The following is a 21,129-nucleotide window of genomic DNA, read 5'->3' as shown; positions in this document are numbered from 1 at the left end:
CGGCCTCTGGGCTTCCCTGACGAACACCTGCTTCCCGAGCGGCCACAGACGGGCCTTTAGAACAGCCTGCAGGTGCCCGTGTGTCAGGGGGAGGGCCACGGGATTGGCAGGTGCCAGGGGCCAGGTGCACTTGGAAGGTCCACCTTTGGAGGTCAGATCTGGAGTTAAACCCTAGCTCTGCTACTTCTGGGGTCCCCCCATTTCCTCATCATAAAACGGGGATGCAGGCCTCTCCAGCAGCATCTGGCAGAAGCGGGATCCATAAAACGTGGGCCCATGTGTGGATCGTTGGGACATCAGCAGGCCATGTACTGGTCTCCTCTTGAGAACGGGGAAACGGCAGTTCTGAGAGGCCATCACCTCCCAGCCAGGAGGCGGGGAGCAGAGGCCTCGCTGCTGGGAAGCCGCCGGGAGGGGGAGGGGGAGGGGGAGGGGAAACGCCGGTGGCCGGGGTTGCACAGCATCCTACCTAGAGGCTGCCAAGATGGGTCTTCCCCTCGTGGCCACATATGAGGAGGCACCCTTTTCTCTCCGAGTTGCTTGTGCACCTTTGCTCATGGGATTGGTTTGGCACCGGCAAACCTCAGCGAATGCCTCCAGGCGCTAAGGGTGAAGATGTGGGCAGGAGGACCTCCACTTTGCTGGGCATGAGGGAAGGCAACCTTGTGCGGAGGGCAGGGAAGCTGGAGCTCACCAGGTGAAGAGGGAAGGGGAAGGCACACCTGGCCGAGGAAACAGCTCAAGCAAAGGCAGGTGCGCCTGGAGCTTTGAGGGTAACCAAAGTGTTGGTGGCTGGGAGGGGAGGTGTCAGACTGAGACTGTGAGAGACTCTGCAAGAAGCCATGCATCTGCCCTAAGGTCCCTGGGCTCCAGCTTGTGTTGGCAAAAGCCCCCTTCCAGGCTGCTGGCTGCTTCCAGCCTGGGTCACACACACACACACACACACACACACACACACACACACACCAGGCACACAGATCTACACAAGACAGAACTTTATTGATGTAGCACTTCCTGGCGAGGGGTGTGTGGGCCCCAGGGCAGGGCCTGTAGCACCATGATGGGGGTGAGCAACCGGGCAGAGGTCGGTGGATCTTCTCACTTCTTACCCACCCCTGTAGCTGGTGTTGTCAAGGGGAGGCTGTCAGGAAGTCCTGCTAATCCCCTTTCCCCATGGTGGACGGAGACCCCCTCCAGCCCAGAGTGGAGGGAAAGGGCAGTGTTGGGGACCAGGGCGCTGGCTGACCCCTTCCCAACCCCCACTCTTCACAGTATGTATTCCAACCAAAGGTGGGGGACCTCAGGGGGCTCCCTAGGGGTGGGTGAAAAGAGCGCCACGTCAAACAGTCGTTCCCTTCTCCGCCCCCCCCCCCCCCCTCTGGAGGGGGTCTCACTGCGAACTGGGACAGGAGCTGAGGAGGGGCCCTGCGGATGGCCAGCCCCTCTCCGTCTCCCAGCCAGGGCCCTGCATGGGTTTCCAATAAATAATTTCCGCTCCATCTCACCCTTCACTCCCAGCTCCTGCCCTGGCGGGCTCCTTCGGACTGGCCAGCTGCAGCCGGTCCCCTCCACCCCCAAGCTGGCGCTCAGCTGTGGCTCAGGGGCTGCTGGTCCCCTAGCGGCCGTGGCAGGTTTTGCAGCACATCTGGCGGAAGTATGCTCGGCTGCAGAACTGAAATTTGAGCACTAGGGGGCAGTAGGCGACCTTGTTCACATCCTTGCACTCTGCGGAGGGAGGGAGGGAGGGAGGGGGTTGGGAATCAGGTCTCGGAGCCCCTGGGCTCCCCGTGGATTAGTTCACGCCACCCCTCCACTGCGGCATCCTCTCAAGTGGGTATATTTTTCACCCCCTCACAGTTGAGAAAGGAAGGCAAGAGGTGGAAGGTGAACTCAGGCAGTTTGGTTCCTGTACCAGGAATAAGTACAAAATTTTTACTCTGATAGGGGGGAAAAGGGTATATTTAAAGAAGTTGATCTTTATGGGGTATATTTATAGAAGATGTGACTTCAACCCCCCTGGTCTGGAGACATTTCTGGTTATCACCACTGGGGGGAGGGGTCCTATTGGCATCAGTCAGGGAAGCTGCTAAATATCCCACAATGCACAGGGCAGACCCGGGACAAAGAATCACGTGGCCCAACACGTCAGTAGTACCTGAGGTTAAGCAACTCTGTCTTAAAGAAAGATTTTGGCTCAGTGGACAGAGCGTCAGCCTGTGGACTGAAAGGTCCCAGGTTCGATTCCTGGTCAAGGGCACATGCCCGGGTTTTGGGCTGGATTCCCAGTAGGGAGCATGCAGGAGGCAGCCGATCTACGATTCTCTCTTAGCGCTCTCTTTCTCTCCCTCTCCCTTCCTCTCTGAAATCAATAAAACTATATTAAAAAAATAAAGATTATTAGGCAAATAATGTGTAATCGGTAGAGATGAGCAAGTCGAAGGTCATGGAGGTGGCTGGGGAGGAGAACCCTGGCACACAGGGGCCCTTAGTGCAGGTCTGTTCGAGGGGGCAGCGAGGCTGGCCCGGAGCAGGTAAAGGGCTCTCGGTGGCCGGGAAGGGTCTCCGGCCAGTGGTGAGGACCCCACTCTCTCCAGCGGCTCCCCCTGGACAGGGCCCTCCGCCCACCTACCTTCCGGGCTGTCCCCCGGGGGCGGGCTGTCGCACTTGGCCTCGCACTGCTGCGTGGCGGGCGGGCGCAGGGCCTCGGCGCACTCCCGGGATGGCTGGCCGGTGTGGCTGGAGCAGCGCACCGCGCGCTGCTGCTGTCCGAGGCCGCACTGCGCCGAGCACTGCGGGGGCCTGGGGTGAGCCTCTCCCCGGCCACCCCGCCCCGGCCCCCAGCCCTGACCCCAGGCTGCCCCTGCCCTGGCCCCCGGCCCCCAGCCCCAGCCCCAGCCCCCCGGGCGGCTGCCTACCTCGCCCCACTCCCCCGCCACCCAGCGGGCAGGGGGACAGCGGCGCAGGTTGCAGCGCATGGTGGCCGGCGGCTTGGCTGCGGGCGGGCAGTGCGCGGGCGGCAGTGTGGCCCGATGGTCAGCGCTCTTGCAAAGGACTACACGGTGGCGGAGGCCGGGCCCGCAGCTGGGGGTGCACTGCGGTGGGAGGGGGCGGGTCACGCTCAGCAGGCGGTCCCTCCCCTCCCCACGCGCGTAGGGGGCCGAGAGGGTGCCCTGGTCCAGGGGACGGTGAGGAGGGGCCGGCTCATCTCCGACCCATCGAGGGGGGTCCGCCAGGGCTAGCGGGGGGGAGGGGGGGCCTCGTGCCTGCAGAGGGCACCCCGGGGGCACCCAGCACCCGGGCCCTGCCCCATGTTGCGCGGGGAGGGAGTGGGTGGGGAAATGGGAAGGGGGGGCGCTGACCTCCGACCAGTCCAGGGCAGCCCACTCCGGGGGGCAGGCGGGGCCGTGGCAGGCCTCCAGCACGGGCGGGCGCGGCTGCGGGCAGGAGCTGTCGTCCAGGGTCTTCTCCTCCGCGGCGGACACGCGGCGCAGACACACCACCGAGCGGCTGCGCACGCCCGAGTCACAGCTGCGGCTGCAGCGGGACCAGTTCCCCACCGCCCAGCTGCGGGGACACGGGGCTCACAGCGTGCGGCGGGGCACCCCGATCCTGGGCAGCCCGACCCTGGGCAGCCTGACCCTGGGCAGCCTGACCCTGGGCACCCCGACCCTGGGCGCCCCGACCCTGGGCAGCCTGACCCTGGGCGCCCTGACCCTGGGCACCCACCGGCACAGCCTCCTCCCCAGCAGCCGGCATCGCCATGGAAATGGAGCAGCCCAAGCCCCCGCCTGGGGCAGGGAGGCCCCGCAGCCCAGGGGAGGAGGACTGTCTGCACTTGGCTAGGGAGCACCCACTCTGGCTCCAGGAGAGCCCCGGCTCTGCCTTGGGGAGCACAGTCCTCCCCAGTCCTGGGACCGTGTGCTCCTCTGATGGCAGCAGCACCCGCTCCCCGCCCTCCCCCGCGCCCCGCAGGGACTCACTCAGGCGGGCAGGGCTCGGTGTTGCAGGCCCGCTGCCTCTTGGGAAGCTTGCTCTGGGCGCTGCAGTGGTGCGGGGCCACGGCCGAGCTGTCCAGCTGGTTGCGGCACTCCACGGCCTGCACCTGGCTGCCTGGGGGCAGGCGAGAGGCCCACTCAGTGCTGCCCCCTCCAGGAGGTCAGGTGACGAGTGCCCCCCGGGCCCCACCCTGCCCTCACCTCCGGCACACTGGGCAGAGCACTTGGTCCAAGGCGAGTAGTGCCAGGAGTAGGGGGGCAGCGCGTCGCGGACGATGGGCGCGTTGAACCGGTAGCGAAGGGCGGGCAGCTCGGTCCTGGCCAGCACCTGCCGGGGAGGGTGCGTCATCAGGAAGTCAGGCTCGGATCCCCACGAGGGGGCCGTGTCTTCCTGCACCTGGCCCCACCATTACCATGACGATGAGAGACGCATTGATGGGTCCCAGGGCTTCTAGGCTCTGTGTCTGGTTTGGCCCAGGCCGCAGCTGAAAGGTGGTCCCGGCCAGGGACAGGCGGTGGGGCTGCGGGGTCCTGGGCACGTCCTCCAGCAGCAGGGACTCCTGGTCCCCCTTCAGGGCTGCGGGAGAGTGTGCGAGTCAGAATTCCGACCAAGCTTACCCCCGGCCTCCTCCCCTCGCCCCCGTCTCACCCAGGTGGCTGAGGGAAAGGTTCAGGTCCTGGATAAAAATGTGGATGGAGCCTTTGGGGATCCAGACGACTTCCTCGTACCCTGGACGGGGGAGCGAGGCGTCACCCACTCGGCGCACCCCCCACACCCGCCTGCCTGTAGCCCTGGGTGAGAGCAGCTAGCCCTTACCGGGCTAAGTGCGTCCAGGGGCCTACACTGCACCCCCAGCTCCAGCATCCCAGCTCCAGCCTATGAAGTAGATGTAATGTCCCCATTTCACACTTAACAAAACTGAGGCTCAAAGAAGCAAAAAAAAAAAAAAAAAAAAAAAAAAAAAAGCAAAGCGACTTGCCTAGGTTTGACAGATAGGATGTAGTTGGGCTGGGATTTGAACCTGCCTTTCTAACCACCAACGCGGCCTGGTCTGTCTGGCCCTCCCCCCCGCCCCCCCCCCCCCCACTCCCAGGAAGCAGTAGGTATAGGCCCCAACCCACACAGGTGAGGCGGTGGGCTTAGCACTCAGAGTAGGGTCTGCAGTGGGCTTCACGGCTTACGGGCCCCTAAGAGCCCCTGTCCCTGCCCACGTGTGTGCCAAGTGCTGGTCGAACTGCCTGACCTCTGACCTAGCTCCTGGATGGGACAGGGGAGAGATTTAGGTGTCCCCCCCCCTTAATTGCCAAGATTTTGGCTCCAGAGCCCAAGCCAGTCCCTGACTCCGATCTGGGGCGTCGCTGGGTCTTTAAGACTCTTGGGGTCTCAGTATGCCACCGGGTCCCTGGGTCCGAGGACTTGCTCATCTTGACTGCTGTGGTGGGCCAGGCGGGAGTGTGACAGGAAGTAGGGGATCTTACCGGCCCCAGGCGAGGCCGGGCTGAAGACCCCCTCGATGGTTTCGCAGGCACTGCCGTCGCCCCCGCACACTCGGCACTTGTCCTCCCGCAGGTCGGAGCCCAGGACCCGGTCGCAGCCCACGTGCTGGGGAGGGCAGCGGTGGCGGGGGTGTCAGTGAGGTGCCCATTCCCCCCGTCCCCGGCCTTCCCTCTCTCCGGAAGTCCCTTCCACCTTGCACTCGCCGCTGACACAGATGTCCACCGTGTCTGGGCGGCAGGGCGTCCCGTCCACCACGGCGGCTGCCCTCTCCGTGTAGAAGTTGAAACCTTCCGCTAGGCAGGTGAGCGAGCAGGCCTTCACGCCCCCTGGGGGCATGGTCCCATCAGACCGAGGGCCAGGAGGCCCCGGGGCTCCCTGGGGGAGGTGAGGCCAAGAGGGACAGGCCCCAGGTCCGTGAAGACTAGGCAGGCTAGGCAGATGGAATGGGGCTCCCAGCATTCAGTCTGGCATTCTGGCTCCTTGAGTGAGGGGAGGGCTCAGGGCAGACCCCAAGATGCTGTCTCCACCTGCTGTTGGATGCTCGCACGGCTTCCTCAGCCCCCGACTCACCTCCTCGGTATGTTTTCCACGTGTAGAATTTCCCACGGAAGGGGACGCTGTCAAATTCAGAGCACTGCATTTCCCTAAAGTCCTGGGAGCCAGGGGGACAGTCCTGGGGGCACGAGACGGGAGAGGGAGGGAGGCCAGGTGTCCAGGGGTGGAGTCAGGGCAGAGGCCTCAGGCGGAGGACTAATGCTCAGAGCAGAGGTGAGCTGGAGGAGTGAGGCTGGAGGCAGGGAGGCCGGGAGGAGGCTGTGAAGGGTTGGCTAGGTGCAGGCCGTGGGGCTGGCAGGACAGGCGCATTGAGAGGGACTAGGTGATGCAGTAGATGGCAGAGGCAAGCTGGGGATGATGCCTGGGTGTCTAGTTACAGGCCTGCGCCTTTCTTGAGAGCAGACCTATAAAGGAGCGAGGCAAAGTGGGGAAGTGCCCAATGCTCTGTGAGTGGGAGGGGCATGTGGACCCCTCGGAGACACGAGCCTACCCCTCACCAGTGGCTCTGCACCCTCCTAGCACTCCGTGCTGCAGCCGGTCTTGTGCTTATTGGGTGTGTGCACATGGACCAGCCAGGGTGTCACAGCATTAAAAAGGGGCAGCAGAGAAGCCGAGAAAAAGGGTGCAGCCTGGGGGTGGGGGGCGGCTGGGTGATGCAGGCGAGGTGGGAGTTTTAGCCAGGAGGCACAGTCAGAAGAGGGCTGCGGGCCGGTGCCAGGGAAGTCAGAGACAGCTTTGGGGCAGGGCTCTGGGAAACTGAGCCACACAGGGTGTGGAAGACTCATCTACGCAAGAATCGGAAGGAGCCCGGCCCGTGTGGCTCAGTGGTTGTGCACCGACCTATAACCAGGAAGTTGAGGTTCGATTCCCAGTCAGAGCACATGCCAGGGTTGCTGGCTGGATGCCCAGTAGGGAGTGCGCAGGAGGCAGCCGATCAATGATTCTCTCTCATCATTGATGTTTTTATCTTTCACTCCCTCTTCCTTCTTCTCCAAAATCAATACAAATATACATGTATATGTAAAAAAAAAGAGCCCTAGCTGGTTGTCAGCCTGTGGACTGAATGGTCCCAGGTTTGATTCCCATCAAGGGCACATGCCTGAGTTGTGGGCTAGATCTCCAGTAGGGGTTGGGCAGGAGGCAGCGGGTCAATGATTCTCTCTCACCATTGATATTTAAATTTCTCTCTCTCTTTCTCTCTGAAATAAATAAAAACATATTTAAAAAAGAGAATGGGAAGGAGCCAGGTCCCTCAGGAGGTGTGGGGTGGGGGGTAGACTGGGATTGGGTGGGTGGAGGTTGGGGGCAGGTGCAGAGGGGCCAGGAGGGAGGGGAGAAGGCCTGGGAGTTGATTTATGGCTTTTCCCCCTGAGGAACCGGCTGGGGGAACTCACATCCGTGTTGCAAGAGCGATGCCGCCGCCTCTCACCCAGGCAGTACTTGCCCCCGATGGTCGGCCTGGAAAGGGAGGGAGAGCAGGAGGGATGGGCAGGGGAAGCAGGGGGCCCCTCCATTTCCTCGCAGGGGGTCCCCAGGGCTGACCTGGGGCTGTCGCAGTGCCGGCTGGAGGAGGACACGCCACCGCCGCAAGTCCGGCTGCAGTCGCCCCACGGGGTCCACGGGCCCCAGGCCCCATCCACGCCCTCTGGTCGCGACCCGAAGGGGACGCACACCCGCTTGTAGCACCACTGTGGTGGGATGGGGGGCGGAGAGGCCAGCTCGGAAACCCTCAGGGGATTGGGGCTCCCCTCCCACCCAGCCGGAGGTCTGGGCTCCCCCGGAATGGGGCTGACGTGGGACAGAGGCGGGGTTCGAGGACCGGGGTGCAGACTGATGGCAGAAGGGTGTGGCCAGGGAGCCAGACCCCACGTCCCAGGGGCATGAAGCTGGTGCTGGGACAGCGGTGCGGGCGGGGCTGGGGGTGTGGGCTCAGCTTGGGGGCGGGGCCTGCAGGAAGCGGGCGTGGCCAGGGACCACGTGACCAGAGAGGCCAGGCTTGGGGTGGGAGCGGCCCGAGGACAGGGGGCGGGCCCTGGCCGGCGGCTCACCCCCTTGTCGATGGTGTGTGTCTGGCACAGCGTGCCCTCTGCGGCCGGGATGCTGTTGGTGATGCACCGGTTGCTCTTGCTCAGACACCACAGCTCGCTGCAGACCTCCTGCGGCCGAGATGCCCGCTCAAGCTCGCCCTCCTCCCGGGAGGACCCAGGCTCACTGCCCGCTGGGCAGTGGGGCCCTGGGTCTCAAGGAATCTTCTCGGACACCGTAGCAGGGTTTGGCCTGGGCCCTCCTCGCTGCCTACACACGCACTGCACTTACTGAACACCTATGTGTGGCATACATTCCTGGACACATCCTCCCAGTTTTACAGCGAGAAAATCAAGGCCAGGCCAGGCCGTTTGCCGAAGGTTACACAGCTACTAAAGGGCCGCCTGGTTATCAACCCAGGCCTTTGACTGAAGGGTCCGTGATATAACCCCTTATCAGTTCAGCCCCTGGCATCTCCCGAGTTTCTAGAAGGAGACCTGGGGTTGCTGAGGAATGCAGAGGAAGTGTTCTGCATTCCTTTCTGGGATGGGCAAAGGAGCGGTTCAGAACGATCAGGCCTGGAAGACGGCTCAGTCAGGGGCCCCATCTCTAACTTCTCTCCAGTGGGTGGTGCTCCTTGTTCCCTTCACTTACACTGGGGACGTTCTCAAAGGTTTCCATTTACGGAGGGCTGGGAGAGGACAAGCCAGGCTGGTCCTGCTGGGACTGGGCCAGGACCTAGCCAGTCCCAGGAAGTCACCCTAGTCCTTTAGGTCCAGGTTAATGTCACGGAACCAGCCCCATTGGGTTCAGGGGTGGCCAAATCCTTGGTAGACTCTCCCGCTCACATCCTGCCCCAGGGTCTTCCCCCGGTGAAGTGGAGATCCTTGCGTCTCCTGTTTGTAAGCACATGTGCTCCCCTCTGAGAAAGCAACCCTTCCAACCTCGAAGGCTTGGCACTGGACCACCCTTTTCTGGGTCAGCTTCTGTGAGACCTGGACGTACATGAAACGTTTGGAGGGCTGTCCTGAGAGCTCTCTCTACCACCCTCCAGGGTCCCTGCCTTTTGCCCCATTCAGAGGACACTTCTCAGCTAAAACCTCAGCCTGGTCTTCTGGCCGCACGTGGCTGGGTCCTCCTGGCCGTTTGTAAAAATATCACGTGCTCTGACGCCTCCTGGGGAGAGTGCCTATCCAGCCCGGCTTCCCCTCCTCCGCACAAGGACACACGGGGGACTATATGGATGCTTCCACCTCCCACTCTGGGCTACGGTTTCCTCATCTACCAGATGGGCCTTGCCTACGGAAAAGGTAGAGGCAGGTGACAGAGTTGATATGAAAGGGCTGGCACAGATGCCCTGCTGCAGAGTAACCATGACCATAGCTAACTCTGGACCAGACACTAGGTAAGCCCAGCCCCTCAGACATGTTAACCAATTTACATGTAGTCAACAAGTCCCCTTTGCCAGGAGGGCAAGGAACACAATCTTTGGAAAAATAAAAGGGAGAATCAGCTTAACCTACCGCTAGCACTGATCCAAGTCTGCCATCTGGCCCTCCCTCCCCTCCCCCTCATCTATAAAATCTGGTCCTAGGGAGACCTGGATTTAAATACCAACCCTGGGAAAGCACTCGTCCCCTGCCTCAGTGTCTCCATCTGTAACGTGGGGATAAAGGCCATGAGGAGCTTAAAGAGATGATCTATCAGTGTTTCCCAAACTTTTGACATATGTGTACCCCTTGTATAATTTTCGTAACGCTGAGTACCCCTCGTACTCATGAGAACGTAGAATTAGGCGCAGCTAAGCACGGTGCAGTGCCTATCCCCACCAAACTCCAGTGCAACGTGTACCCCCACCAAACTCTTCCTGTACCCCTGGGGGGACACGTACCACACTTTGGGAAACACTGATTCTGATCACATACTTTGGCATCTAGTGAATGCCTGGTAAATGCCAGCCGCTGTTATCATTGTTAGGATACCCAGAATTCTTTTGGAGTTCCAGAATTCTTTTGGAATTCATCAGAGAGGGCTATCGTCACCAGTCAAGTCAGGGTGTGGGGGCAAAAGAGGAGTGTCCATGACATGTAAATCAATCTAGGGTTTGTCTCTTTGCCTTGCACTGAAATGAAGTGAGGGCCTGTGAACAGTTGCCTGCTCCTTGCTCTGCGTTAACGTGGCCTTAGCTTGGACATGGCCTTGCAAATGCTGACCTTTTTTGAGTTTGCAGGGTGTGAAGTATTGGGAAGGCTGTGAGGGGGTGGGGCTAAGGCTGTGAGGAGGCGGGGCGTGTTTTGGGAATTCCGGGAGGTGAGCAGGAGGGGGGCAGCTGGTGGCCCTGGTGGCTGAGGAGGAGGCCCACAGGCTCAGCTTCCCGGAGGGAAGCTGGGAGAAGGACCCTCGCTGACTTCTTTATGCATCGCGGGGGCTTTGGCAGCTGAGTCTAAGTCTCAGGAAAGAGCTGGGGAGTAGTCATGAGGTTCAGAGCTCGCTTGTTCAGCAAAGGACTGGGGTCAGCAGCTCTGTGCACCGGCCGGTAGGGATGTGGGGAGTGCAGACAGGGTGTCCAATGCTTTGCCAAGTGGGAAAAATGGGCAGTGAGGGCTCTCGGGACTCTAGTCCTGCCGCACCCTGACATGCTGCACCAAGGGGGGCCTCCCCATCTCCCCAGCCCAGTTTCCAAATTCGGAGTGTGGAGATCCAGGAGATCCCACTCCTGTCCCCAATCTCGTCTGATGGTGACATCTGTACAACCCAAGGCCCCTCTGTGCCCTCAGGCCCCGCGGGGCTCACTCCTCTTCCTGGCTCTCCCAAACCCACTGCCCGGGGTGGGGGTGCCCATGTAGAGTCACCCACCCCTGCCACCCTCTCCCCTCCCAGGAAGGAAAGCAGGAAGGCTCTCTCTACCCCGTATTTACACTGACGCGATTTGACTCCATGCTGGAAGCGGCACTGCTCATCGGCATCGTAGGCCTGGCCGGGCGCCACGGTGGGGTACACGAAGTCCTGTCTGGGGGGCCGGTTGTTCAGGCAGAGCCCCAGACCTGAGCTATGGCAAGAGGAAAGCAGCTGTCATGCTGGGGGGGAGGGGGCGGCAGGCCAAGAGCTCAGGGGGTCCGGCTGGGTGGGGTCCCGGGGAGCAGCCCCTGCAGGCGACACAACCCTTCTCAGAGGCAGCCCTGGTGTGCAGGGGACCCCCGCCCCGCGACACGCGTGTGAGCCTCTAGGCGGGAAAGGCGGGTCCGTCCTCACTCCAGGAAGCTGGTGATGTAGTCGCGGCTGCAGGATGACCACACGAACGGGTTGGTCTTCATGGTAATGTGGGCAGCCATGAGCTTCGCGGGGTCCTGGCCCCGGGCCCCGCAGCTGTTCCCTACGCCGTCGTGGTTCATGCCAAACCTGGGGAGAGGAGTACTGGCTGTGCCGGGTGCCGGCAAACCTGCCGGGACCCTCCTGGCCTCCCCTTCCCGTGTCCCCTGGCCTCACGTGTGTCCGATCTCGTGGGCAATGGTGAACGCTGTGGCCAGGCCAATATCCTCATTGATGCTGCAGCTTCTCTCGCGCTCGCACATCCCTCCCACGGGGGCCAGGCCTGGGAAATGGGCACGTGGGGTGGGGCTGGGGCTCAGGGCTGTGTTGGTCGGCCCCATCCACCCTGCCAAGTCCCCACCCTCACCGGGGCCAGGGCCACCCAGCCCGCTGTCTTCCTAGGTGCCAGGAACCGAGGGGCATGGTACCTAGTGTGCCGCAGGGCTTGTTCTTGTAGATGCAGATGTCATAGCTGTGGAAGGAGAGGGGGCGATGAGGAAGCTGGGCTGTCCCCCTAACCCCGATGATGCCACCATGCCTGTCTCTGGGGGTTTAAGTTCTGCTTGGGAGTGCTACCTGCCTCTCACCTGAAGCCTCACGCTCTGGCTCCAGCTTGCCTTAGGGATAATGGGGGACATGAGTGAGGACTGAGAGGATGAGTGAAGGAGCGCCTTAGCACTCCAGTGGCCCCATACCCGCCGTCCCAGCTGCGTAGGCTCCCAGCTGCCCTCCCATCTCTGGCTTCCCAAGGGGGCGGCTGAATAGTCCCAGCCTCTCCATCTGGCAGGTGATCCCCCTGCTTGGACCTGAGTGGTCCCCTAAACTACCTGTCCCCCTGGCCCACCGCTTGGAGGCCTCCCCAACCCTCACCGTGTGATGAGCACCGCTGTGTCATGGTTGGCCACACCGTTCTCCGGAATGGCGTTGCCATGGCCGCTATGGTTCACAATGGATTTCTGCCACTTACAGAAGCTGTCCAGTGACTTCCCGGCGTGGTGTGTGATCTCCAAAGTGGGCTGAGGATGGACAGAGTGAGGGGCATGGGCGCCAGCCACCCAGAGAGGGCAGGCGGCACTGGTGTGCGGGGGAAAGGGGCGGGGTACCTGGTCCTCTGTGAGCAGGATGAGCCGTGTGACCAGGATATTAACGATGTTTCCCAGACTCGAGTCTTGGAAAAGTTTGGCAACCTGACCTCCAAGAAACAAGAGAAACGGAGTCTTAAGAGGGGCCCAGAGTAACAAACAATGAAAATACAACCACAACAGCTTGCTTAATCACATTCCCACTGCATGCCCAGCCTCAGGCTAAGTCTGTGCATCTATCTTTGCATGAGTAGGTACTATTATTCCCATTTTGCTGATGAGCAAACTGTTGCACAAAGAGATGAGAAAACACAGCTGGTAGGTGTCATAAGTGGGATTCGAATCTGGTAAGCCTGCCTGCAAAGTACTGGTTGCTTGCCAGTACATTTCTTCTGACTCACCCTTGCTCAGCTAGTCAGGTTTATTTTTTTTTTTGCCCTTCATCACTCCCCTGCCAACCCCCTGGCTGCCTTGAGCGTCTCTGCCCAGCAATGGCCTGAGGGATGTGCCTCATTCCATGGCCATCTAAAGACACCAATTTGAGCATCACTACAAAAAGGTGGAAGTGTGGGGGCAGGAAGCTCTAGAGATAGTGGTCCGCGGGGAGGAGGATGTGGGCCAGGGGTGACAGGGCACAAATGACGCAGGTCCCACCATGCAGTGATTGGGATATCAATGCCCCAAAGTGGAAACCCACAGAAACCCTGGCAGGTGTTAGGAAACTTTGAAAACCTAAGGGAGAGAGGGGCAGGACTGAGGAAGAAAGTGGTGGAAGCAGATACGCCGTCATGTGAACATGGAGCCATCTGTCTGCTGAGCTTTTTCTTTCCCGCTTTGCTTCAGTGACACAAGAGCACCACTCATCAAGTCCTTCGTATGTGCCAACGGCTCTATCTGGCTTCCCTCCCGCCAACTCTCACGCTCTGTTGTAGACACTATTACAGCCCCATTTTACAGAGGGGGAAACTGAGATTTAGAGGGGCCCAGAGTCTTGAGATCTATTATGGCTACTGAATGTGGGTCAGCGAGGTCAGCTGTATGAGTGAGAACTCCACATGCATACAGATGTGTGCCCATGTGTGTGCTGGTAACCTCAACACGTACCTGCGAGCTGCATACTGATTTTTATATAGCAAACAATTATGCAACCCTTACTGTGTACCCAGTGCTTTATCTCGTCACTGCAGCCACCTTTGTCTTATAAAGCAAATACTATTATTATCCTCACCAGAGGCCTGGTGCACGAATTCATACATGGGTGGGTCTCTCAGCCTGGCCAGCGACCGGGGCCAATTGAGGGGGCCGGCCGGTGGGGGAGATGGGCTGTTGGCACGAGCATCTGCCCTCTGGTGGTCAGTGCATGTCATCGCAACCGGTCGACTGGTCATTCAGTCATTCGGTTGTTTGGTTGCTTAGGCTTTTATATATATAGATTTTACATATGAGTGAACCAAGGCAGAGGTGCAGTTATTGGTCCAAGGGCATACAACTGAAAAGTGGCAGAGCTGGGATTTCAGCCCAGGCTAGCTGGCTTCAGAGACCATGCTCCTAGGCACTGGGCTCTGCAGTCTTCCCCTCTCTCCCCATCCCCCCTCCATTCTGTGTCTCTGGCCTCAGGAAGCAGGCGGGGGTGGGATGGTGACACCCTTTTCCGGACCTCTGGAGGCTGGCTCCAGGTTCTTGGGGCTTCATTCCCTGGGAGGGGGAGGCACTTACAATGTTCATAATGGCTAGCACGTACTGTTCCACGTCTCGGCGCCCGTGGTAGGCCACCATCATCTTGTCAGCCACGACCAGGGTCTCCACATAGCGCTCTCGGCTGACGGAGCGCTTCAGACCCAGCTGGCTGCGCTCCGTTTCGTTGCCCAGGGGCCTGGCAGGTGGCGGCTTCAGGGTGCGCAGCCACCACGGCCGCCCCTTCCACGGCTTCTCGTCTGGATGGATAATTTCTGGTCATTAGGCTGCTTGCTCTTTTGGTCCGATTCCCTGTATGCTGATCCACCTGCCCAAATGGGCTGTAAAATACCTTGTTCTTTTGCTAGTGGGTGTCCCAGTTGTCCAATGTCTGGTTTCTAGAAATGCTCCATTAAGTGGAAATCTGGTTCTACACGATGTGGCTACCCTACCGCCAAACTGGTTGGCTGAACCGCTGCCGGGTACACCACACCAACTACCACGATTGGCGGCACTCACTGCTGGAACTGTGTGATGGTGTGTTTTCAAATATGGAGCTTCCTAATCACCACAGCGCACAACTGCCTGGCTACAGAACAAAACAGCTGCTTTGATGGCCTTACTGCCCGACTGACTGTGCCTTCGCCTGTGACCCCATCCAGCTTTCTGTCTGTACAACGGACGGTGGTTGTCTGTCTGCCATGGTATCCTACTCTCAGCCTCTCTAGTTAGACAACCACGGAATGTCCCAAAGCTCGCAATCCCACCAGACAGCCACAGTTTTCCAGGCAGACAGTAATCCTGGAGATGGTTTTACACCCAAGCACCTGTATGGCTATCCAGCTGCCTGTCTCCTGCTGGACCACTGGACTCTGGCAGTGATGGATGGGGTGTCTCCCACTGTTCCGCTGTCTGACTGATGCCAGTCCTCCCCTCACATAGCTGCCTGCCGACCTTCTGGATAAGAGACACGTGCTGCCTACCTCTGCCTTACGGTAAAGATGTCATGCGGCCCCTTTGCCCGTCCCCAGAGACAGAGGTACCTCTCACTCCACAGGCTGTGTCCAGGTGGGGGTGACGCAGGGAGGAACGCTTGTACACCACATGGGGGCCACTCTCCTCTGGGCCCCGGCCCCTTTTGGCTCCACTTTGTAGAGGCTCAATCAAGTATTCTTCCTCATCTGCCACAATCAGGCCATGCTGTGGGTGGGGGGAGTGGGACAGAGGGCATGGATCAGTTCCTGGCCCCCAGGACCCCTGGGGTCATAGCTCTTTATTTTCTTCCTTTAATCTTCCTGGGTTTAGGTTGGTATTCCTTTTATAATCTCTTGAGAATGATATTTAGCTGATTACAGTTCAGCCTGACCAAATGCTATTCATTTTCCTTTAAGTACTGCTTTAGCTGCACCCTAAATTAGCTAATCCTTTTGATGAGCTCAAAATGCATTGGACATTTCCACTATGATTTCCTCTCTGACTTATATTTAGAAGTGTTTTTCTCAACTATCAAACTTATGGGCATTTCCTCCCTGCCTCCCAGAACCCTCTGCTCACCAGGCCCCCACAGGTGCTGATGGCCACACGAGAGCTGTCAGCCTGGCCCTGCAGATGGCCGGCATAGAGGCAGTGGGGCCGGGCAGCCCTCTGCCAAGCCAGGCCCTCCCGTGTCCAGTACTCCACAGAGACATGTCCTGCTAGAAGGCGCGAGCTGTGGGTCAGGTTCAGCAGGAAGTGGGTGCTGGGCGCAGCCACCTTGTAGAAGAGACGGGACTCTGCTGCAGGCCCTGTGCCCCGGCGCTGCCTCCGGGGGGCAGGGGGCGAGAAGGCCAGCAGTGCCCCGTTGTCATCCACTCGGGTGGGGAAGGCGATCTCATAGTTCTCCAGGCTGGACAGGAACTCATCTGCAGGCGAGGATCAGAGGCCTGGGGCGGGCCCTGGGAAGGACCCCTGGGTCCTGGCTGGCTGCTTGTCTGTAGGGCAGGTGTCGCTAGCCCCACTGGCTCCTGAATCCAGGCCACCAGCTGCAAGACTCTGGACTTCCTGACCCTGGGGCCTCCCCACTCTCCTCCCTTGACGACTGCAGTCCCAGTCTCGCTGATCCCTCCTTCACTTCTTGCTCCCTCCCCACCGATGCCCCTGGACCACCCCTACCTTGAGACCGGAAGGAGTGTGTGACGTCGAATGTGAGGCCCAGCCCCAGGGCAAGGGCCCAGCGGAGGATCTGGCAGGCGGGAGCCATAGAGACCACGTGTCCACATGTCTCTCCCCTGCCCCGGCTGCCGGCAGCCCCCACAGTGCCGCCTTTCCTGTTCACAGCCTGGACAGCATCACTGGGCTCCTGGGGGTGAGGGTGGGGGGAGGAGAGCTGGGTCAGGCCCCTCACCGGGCTGACAGGCGGACTGCAGCTCCTTACTCCCAGCCTGGGGGATGCGCCAGGCATGTCCCCTGGTTGGAAGATTCCAAAGGCATTTCCTCACCACGCAGCTCCCTGTCCCCACCCCACATCCTCCCTGCACTCTCGGCTCTGTGAGCACCTACTATGTGCCTGCTTATAGGCCTGAGCGATTTCACCTCATTCCTGCAATAACCCGGGGAGGACCCATTCACTGGGTAATGACTGAGCATGTCAGGGACACAGTGCCTGCTCTCCCCTTTTGGGCTCCATCTCCTGGGAGTGACAGATGACAGACAAGTAAGTAAAGAGTTCAGATGTGACACGGTATCTAGAATAACAGGAGGCTCAGAAGCAGAGGTGCGAAGGATGAGAAGAAAGCAGCCATGTGAAGAGACAGGAGCCGGCGCACCAGGCCGAGAACAGCAGGATCAAAGGCCTGGAGGCAGGGAGGAGCGTGTGGATCTTGGACCACGAGGCTCGAGTACAGGGGGCAGGAGGCCAGCACGGGAAACTGGCACAGATCCTCCTGAAGGCAGGTCAATGTCAAGTTTCGGCCCAGATTAAACCTGAGGCTGGAGCTTGGCTCCTCCCTCCCTGTCCCGAGGCCTATGCCTGTGGATGCTCTGCCATAGGTAGCACTATTCACCACGCCAGCAGCCGGAACCCCTTCCAGCATGGTCTGGGTCCCAGGATTCGCCACTATCTGCCCCAGGCCAGCCTACGCAGACACCACTTCGGGCCACCGATCTGTGCCAAACCCTCCTGTCCCTTCTGTCTCCACCCTCCTCCCTCCTAATCACACACTGTCTTGTTTTCTTTGCAGCCTGGCCAAGTCTGGGAGCTGATCCCCAAACAGGGCAGCCCAGCTCCAGCGGGATGGAGCCAGGCTTTCTCTCAGATCCCGACTTCGAAGCCAACACTTCCCGCTTCTGCTTGGACTCCTCCCGCGACGGGGAGCTCACTCTCTGGCACTCTGCGCCCCAGATGCTCCCTTCGGCTGGGCTGAGCTTTACCGCTGGGTTTGCTGTTTTCTGTTTTACCTCCGGGGGCTTCAGTCAGTGCCACGGCGTCAGATCCCTGAGCGCCAGCCTCTCTGGGCCTGTCTCTTCTGCAGAGCCTGGGCAGGGAGAGGAGCTGGGCTGGGCGGGAGGTTCAGGGGTCACCGAGAAAACGCTGCCCTTCTCTCTGGCCCCGGTGAACCTCCTCTTGGATTCCATCCTCCCTTTTCCCCGAAGCTCACCACCCCTCTCCGCTCCCTCCTCTCTGCTTTGCCAGCCCCTCCCTCATTTCCGATGGCCTCCTCTCCCCTCTTCCACCCGGAGAGGACCAGCTCCGGATCAAAGCCCTTCCTGGTGGACTCCCCTGGGTCCCTGCTGGCTTAAGGCCCTCCCCCCAGGCTAAGGTGGCAGCATTTTCATTGCAAGGGAGGCTGGAGCCCTCCCCCACCCCGTCCCCCCTCCTCCCCCTGCTGCAGCGAGGAATCTTCTCCCTGAGTGGCTGAGTGGCTCTCATCCTGGCTGCTCTGTTTGCCTCTCTTCCTGCTCCAGCCTCAAATCCTCATCCTGTTCTGAGGCTGACCCCCTCCCCCCAATAACCTCACCCCCTCTCTGTGGTCCAGTTCAGGTGGGATGTGGCGGGCAGTGCTGAAGGATCCAGCGTCAGTGGGTGGAGGAAGGGGGAGACGGGAAGGGGAGCCAGGGGGCGCACACAGGTAGGGGAACACCTGGGACGGTGTTCCAGTCTGCGGGAGGCTGGGAAGTGTGACCTGCCCCAGGGCTGGTGGGGCCGCTGGAGTCAGGGGTTCGGGAGGGGACAGGAGGCTGTACCCCGAGAGGGGATTCCAGGCTCCAGCCAGCTGGGACGACAGATGTCAGCAGGGGATTCCTGTGGGGTGTGTGTGTGTGTGTGTGTGTGTAACTGTTTTGTGCTTGTGTGCGGGTGTGTGGCTGTGTGACCCTGTGTGAGGCTGTGTGTGCCTGTGTGGCTGTGTGTGTGCTGTGTACCCAGGCCAGGCCAAACCCCCGGCCCCTCCTCCCAGGCAGGAGGAGGCAGGCAGTCTGGGGGAGGCTGCCAGCAGCTGGAGGAGGAAATGCCGCGGAAGAGGCCCGGAAACAGAGGCTCCATCCCCTCCCCGGGATCCTGGAGGGACCCGCGGCTCCACACCCAGACCTCCTGGGCCAGCCAGCCAGCGGGACAGGGCCTCCCCGGGAGGCCAAGACCTCAGCGGCCGGGCAGAGGCCCCGCCAGCCCGCTGCCAGCTGCCTCCGGCGCTGCTCTTTGGCCAGGCAGACCCTGTGGGGCCGCAGACAAAGGCTGGCCGCCCACCCCATCCTGCCCACCGCCCCGCGGTCCCCCTGACCGGCCGCTAATGAAAGGCCTGGAGCCGGATGGGCTGGAGACACCCCGAGACAGAGTGGCCGCGCTGACCAACTCGGGGGAAGTGGGCGGTGCCACGCTCACACCCAGACACACAGACGCACACTGGCAGCCACACACTCCGGCAGCCCCACCTGCGCAGCTGCCGACCAACAACTGGACCCCAGAGACCCACAGAGGACCCCCCCCCCACACACAATACATACACAACGACACTCCCCAGCCCTAAGTGCACACAGAGAAATAGACAGACAGCCTAGACACACACACACCCCGGGCTTGCACACTCAGACATGTACACTCATTCACACAACCAGAACAGGGACAAAGTAACCAAGTCCTACAGACCCTGACACACACCCCAGACCCTCTGACATCCAGGCATTAGCGGTTACACTCAGACACGTCTGAGACACACAGATGTTTGGAGACACACACTCCACCAGACACGGACACACACGGCGCACCACTGATGCCCACACGCTGGCTGATGCTCACACTCAGGCAAACAACACCCCACCTCACCAGCACACATGCAGACTCACAAATGCAGATGCACATTCACTTACACATACGTGGATGTCCACACACACACACACACACACACACACACACACACACACACCGCCGCTCACTTGAACTCAGCGTCGCACACGCTTAGAGACACAGCACCCCAACGCTCCCCCCGGCCACGGCCGCCCCATCCCCATCCCACACAGACACGCAGACACACAGGCACACAAAGCCCTCAAGTCAGCACCCCCCGCCGGCCCGCCAGCCCCGCGCAGTTACCGCGGCCGCCCGCCCGCCGCCGGGCCTCAGTCGCGTCTCCGCCGCAGTCTCGCCGGCCGGGCCGGGAGGAGGGAGGAGGGAGGAGGCGGGAGGAGGAGAGAGAAGGGAGAAGGGAGGAGGAGAGAGAAGGGAGGAGAGGGGAGGAGGAGGGAGGAGGAGGAAGGATGAGGAGGGAGGAGGGAGAAAGGAGAAGGGAGGAGGAGGGGAAGGGAGGAGGAGGAAGGATGAGGAGGGAGGAGGGAGGAGGAGGGGAAGGGAGGAGGGGGAGCGGCGGCGGCGTGGCCGGGAGGGCGGGCGGCGCTTCCGGAGCGGCCGGCCAGGCTATAAAAAACCCCGAACCGCGCCGCCAGGGCCCGCCCGCCGCCGCCCGTCCTGCCCGCGGGCTGGACCCGAGCCAGGGCCCCGGAGCTCGGCCGCCGCGGGGAGGGGAGTGCGGGGCGGGGAGGGGAGTGCGGGGCGGGGAGGGGAGTGCGGGCGGGCGGGGGTGGGAGGGGAAGAAGGTGGGGGCGGGGAGGGGAGGAGACGGAGGGGCAGTGGGCGGGAGGGATGGGGGTAAGGGGCACCTGAAGGGGAAGGGGAACCGAGGGTGGGGGAGGGGGATAGCATGGGGATGGGAGAGGAGGGGAGGCTGGGGAGGAGGCCGGCGGGGGGGGGAGGAGGCCGGCGGGGGGGGGGAGGAGGCCGGCGGGGGGGGGAGGAGGCCGGCGGGGGGGGGGGAGGAGGCCGGCGGGGGGGGGGAGGAGGCCGGCGGAGGGGGAGGGAGGCCGGCGGGGGGGTGGGGAGGAGGCCGGCGGGGGGGTGGGGAAGAGGCCGGCGGGTCGGGGTTAGGCGGAGGGACGGGGTGCGAGAGGAGCGGGAGGGGCGGCCGGTGGGGAGGGCAGGCCGCTGCCTGGCCCGCGTCCAGCGCCCCGACAACAGCTGTATTTATTGAGAGCGAGGCCTCCTCCAAACAGGCACTGAGGGCGCCTCCGGTGCCCGGCGCCTGCCCGGGCCGCGTCCACTCCATCTCCCGGCCTCCCGGGCTCCCCGCTGGGCGCGGACCTGCTGGGGCCGCCAGGCCGGTCCCACTTTCCGGAAGGAGAAACTGAGGACGGAGGGGGCGGAGGGAGAGTGGGGAGGGGAGTTGGGTGAGAGCTGAGGGGTCAGAGGGGGGCGCCCTGGCTCAGTACTGAAAGGAGGCGGAGCTGATGCGTGGATGGGGGGGACCAGGGCAGCTGGAAGGGGTGAGAAGGGAACCTTCGTGGCCCGGTGCCCCTCAGGCTCCCAGGTGCCCGGCCAGGAGCTGGTCTTCCCGGAGGGGTTAGGGGGTGACCCCAGAGTTCACAGTTCCAGGCTTTCCCCAGGCCTGCCCCCAGGCAGAGCCTGGCCTTGCCCTTGGCCTTCTCTGGGTCTCTGCTGCCGCATCCATGTGGTAGTGGGGCCTTCAAA

The 21,129-nt window shown here is 61.5% G+C and overlaps 1 protein-coding gene across 4 annotated transcripts; it reads right to left on the bottom strand.

Annotated features, from left to right (window-relative positions):
- Positions 1-980: 980 nt before the first annotated feature.
- On the bottom strand, positions 981-19,620 carry ADAMTS10 (ADAM metallopeptidase with thrombospondin type 1 motif 10). Of its 4 annotated transcripts, none has more exons than XR_014795146.1 (24): positions 16,290-19,620; positions 15,693-16,039; positions 15,182-15,338; positions 14,181-14,398; positions 12,486-12,569; positions 12,253-12,398; positions 11,811-11,854; positions 11,560-11,665; positions 11,326-11,472; positions 10,981-11,122; positions 8,097-8,204; positions 7,591-7,736; positions 7,443-7,506; positions 6,064-6,166; positions 5,686-5,808; positions 5,475-5,598; positions 4,645-4,725; positions 4,409-4,572; positions 4,197-4,323; positions 3,981-4,110; positions 3,360-3,564; positions 2,916-3,092; positions 2,630-2,789; positions 981-1,725 (listed from the first exon to the last, which is right to left on the bottom strand). XR_014795146.1 is itself a non-coding variant. In XM_084885427.1 (24 exons), exons 1-24 carry the CDS (start codon positions 16,576-16,578, stop codon positions 1,616-1,618), a joined length of 3,513 nt encoding a protein of 1,170 aa, XP_084741553.1. In that variant the 5' UTR covers positions 16,579-17,842; the 3' UTR covers positions 981-1,615. The 4 variants fall into 4 exon arrangements, 3 of the variants coding, with proteins under 3 accessions (XP_084741553.1, XP_084741554.1, XP_084741555.1); XM_084885427.1 differs by having other exon boundaries at positions 5,686-5,819; positions 16,290-17,842; XM_084885428.1 differs by lacking the exons at positions 11,560-11,665; positions 11,811-11,854; positions 12,253-12,398; ... (3 more) ...; positions 15,693-16,039; positions 16,290-19,620 and having other exon boundaries at positions 5,686-5,819; positions 10,992-11,122; positions 11,326-11,465.
- Positions 19,621-21,129: the final 1,509 nt, after the last annotated feature.

The sequence above is a fragment of the Pipistrellus hanaki genome, assembly GCF_964339955.1.
Source record: "Pipistrellus hanaki genome assembly, chromosome: 5".
Classification (NCBI taxonomy): domain Eukaryota; kingdom Metazoa; phylum Chordata; class Mammalia; order Chiroptera; family Vespertilionidae; genus Pipistrellus; species Pipistrellus hanaki.
The sequence above is the reverse complement of the archived record's forward strand: the minus strand, read 5'-3'. Positions and strand labels throughout refer to the sequence as shown.

Bases quoted from the DNA above. Each gene is read 5' to 3' on its own strand.
- ADAMTS10 (XM_084885427.1), bottom strand. From the start codon at position 16,578: ATGCCTGGCGCATCCCCCAGGCTGGGAGTAAGGAGCTGCAGTCCGCCT. The intron at 11,666-11,810 runs GTACCATGCCCC...CCCATTTCCCAG, and splicing joins CAAGCCCTGCGGCACACTAG to GCCTGGCCCCCGTGGGAGGG. The intron at 4,111-4,196 runs GTGAGGGCAGGG...GCCTGCCCCCAG, and splicing joins CTCTGCCCAGTGTGCCGGAG to GCAGCCAGGTGCAGGCCGTG.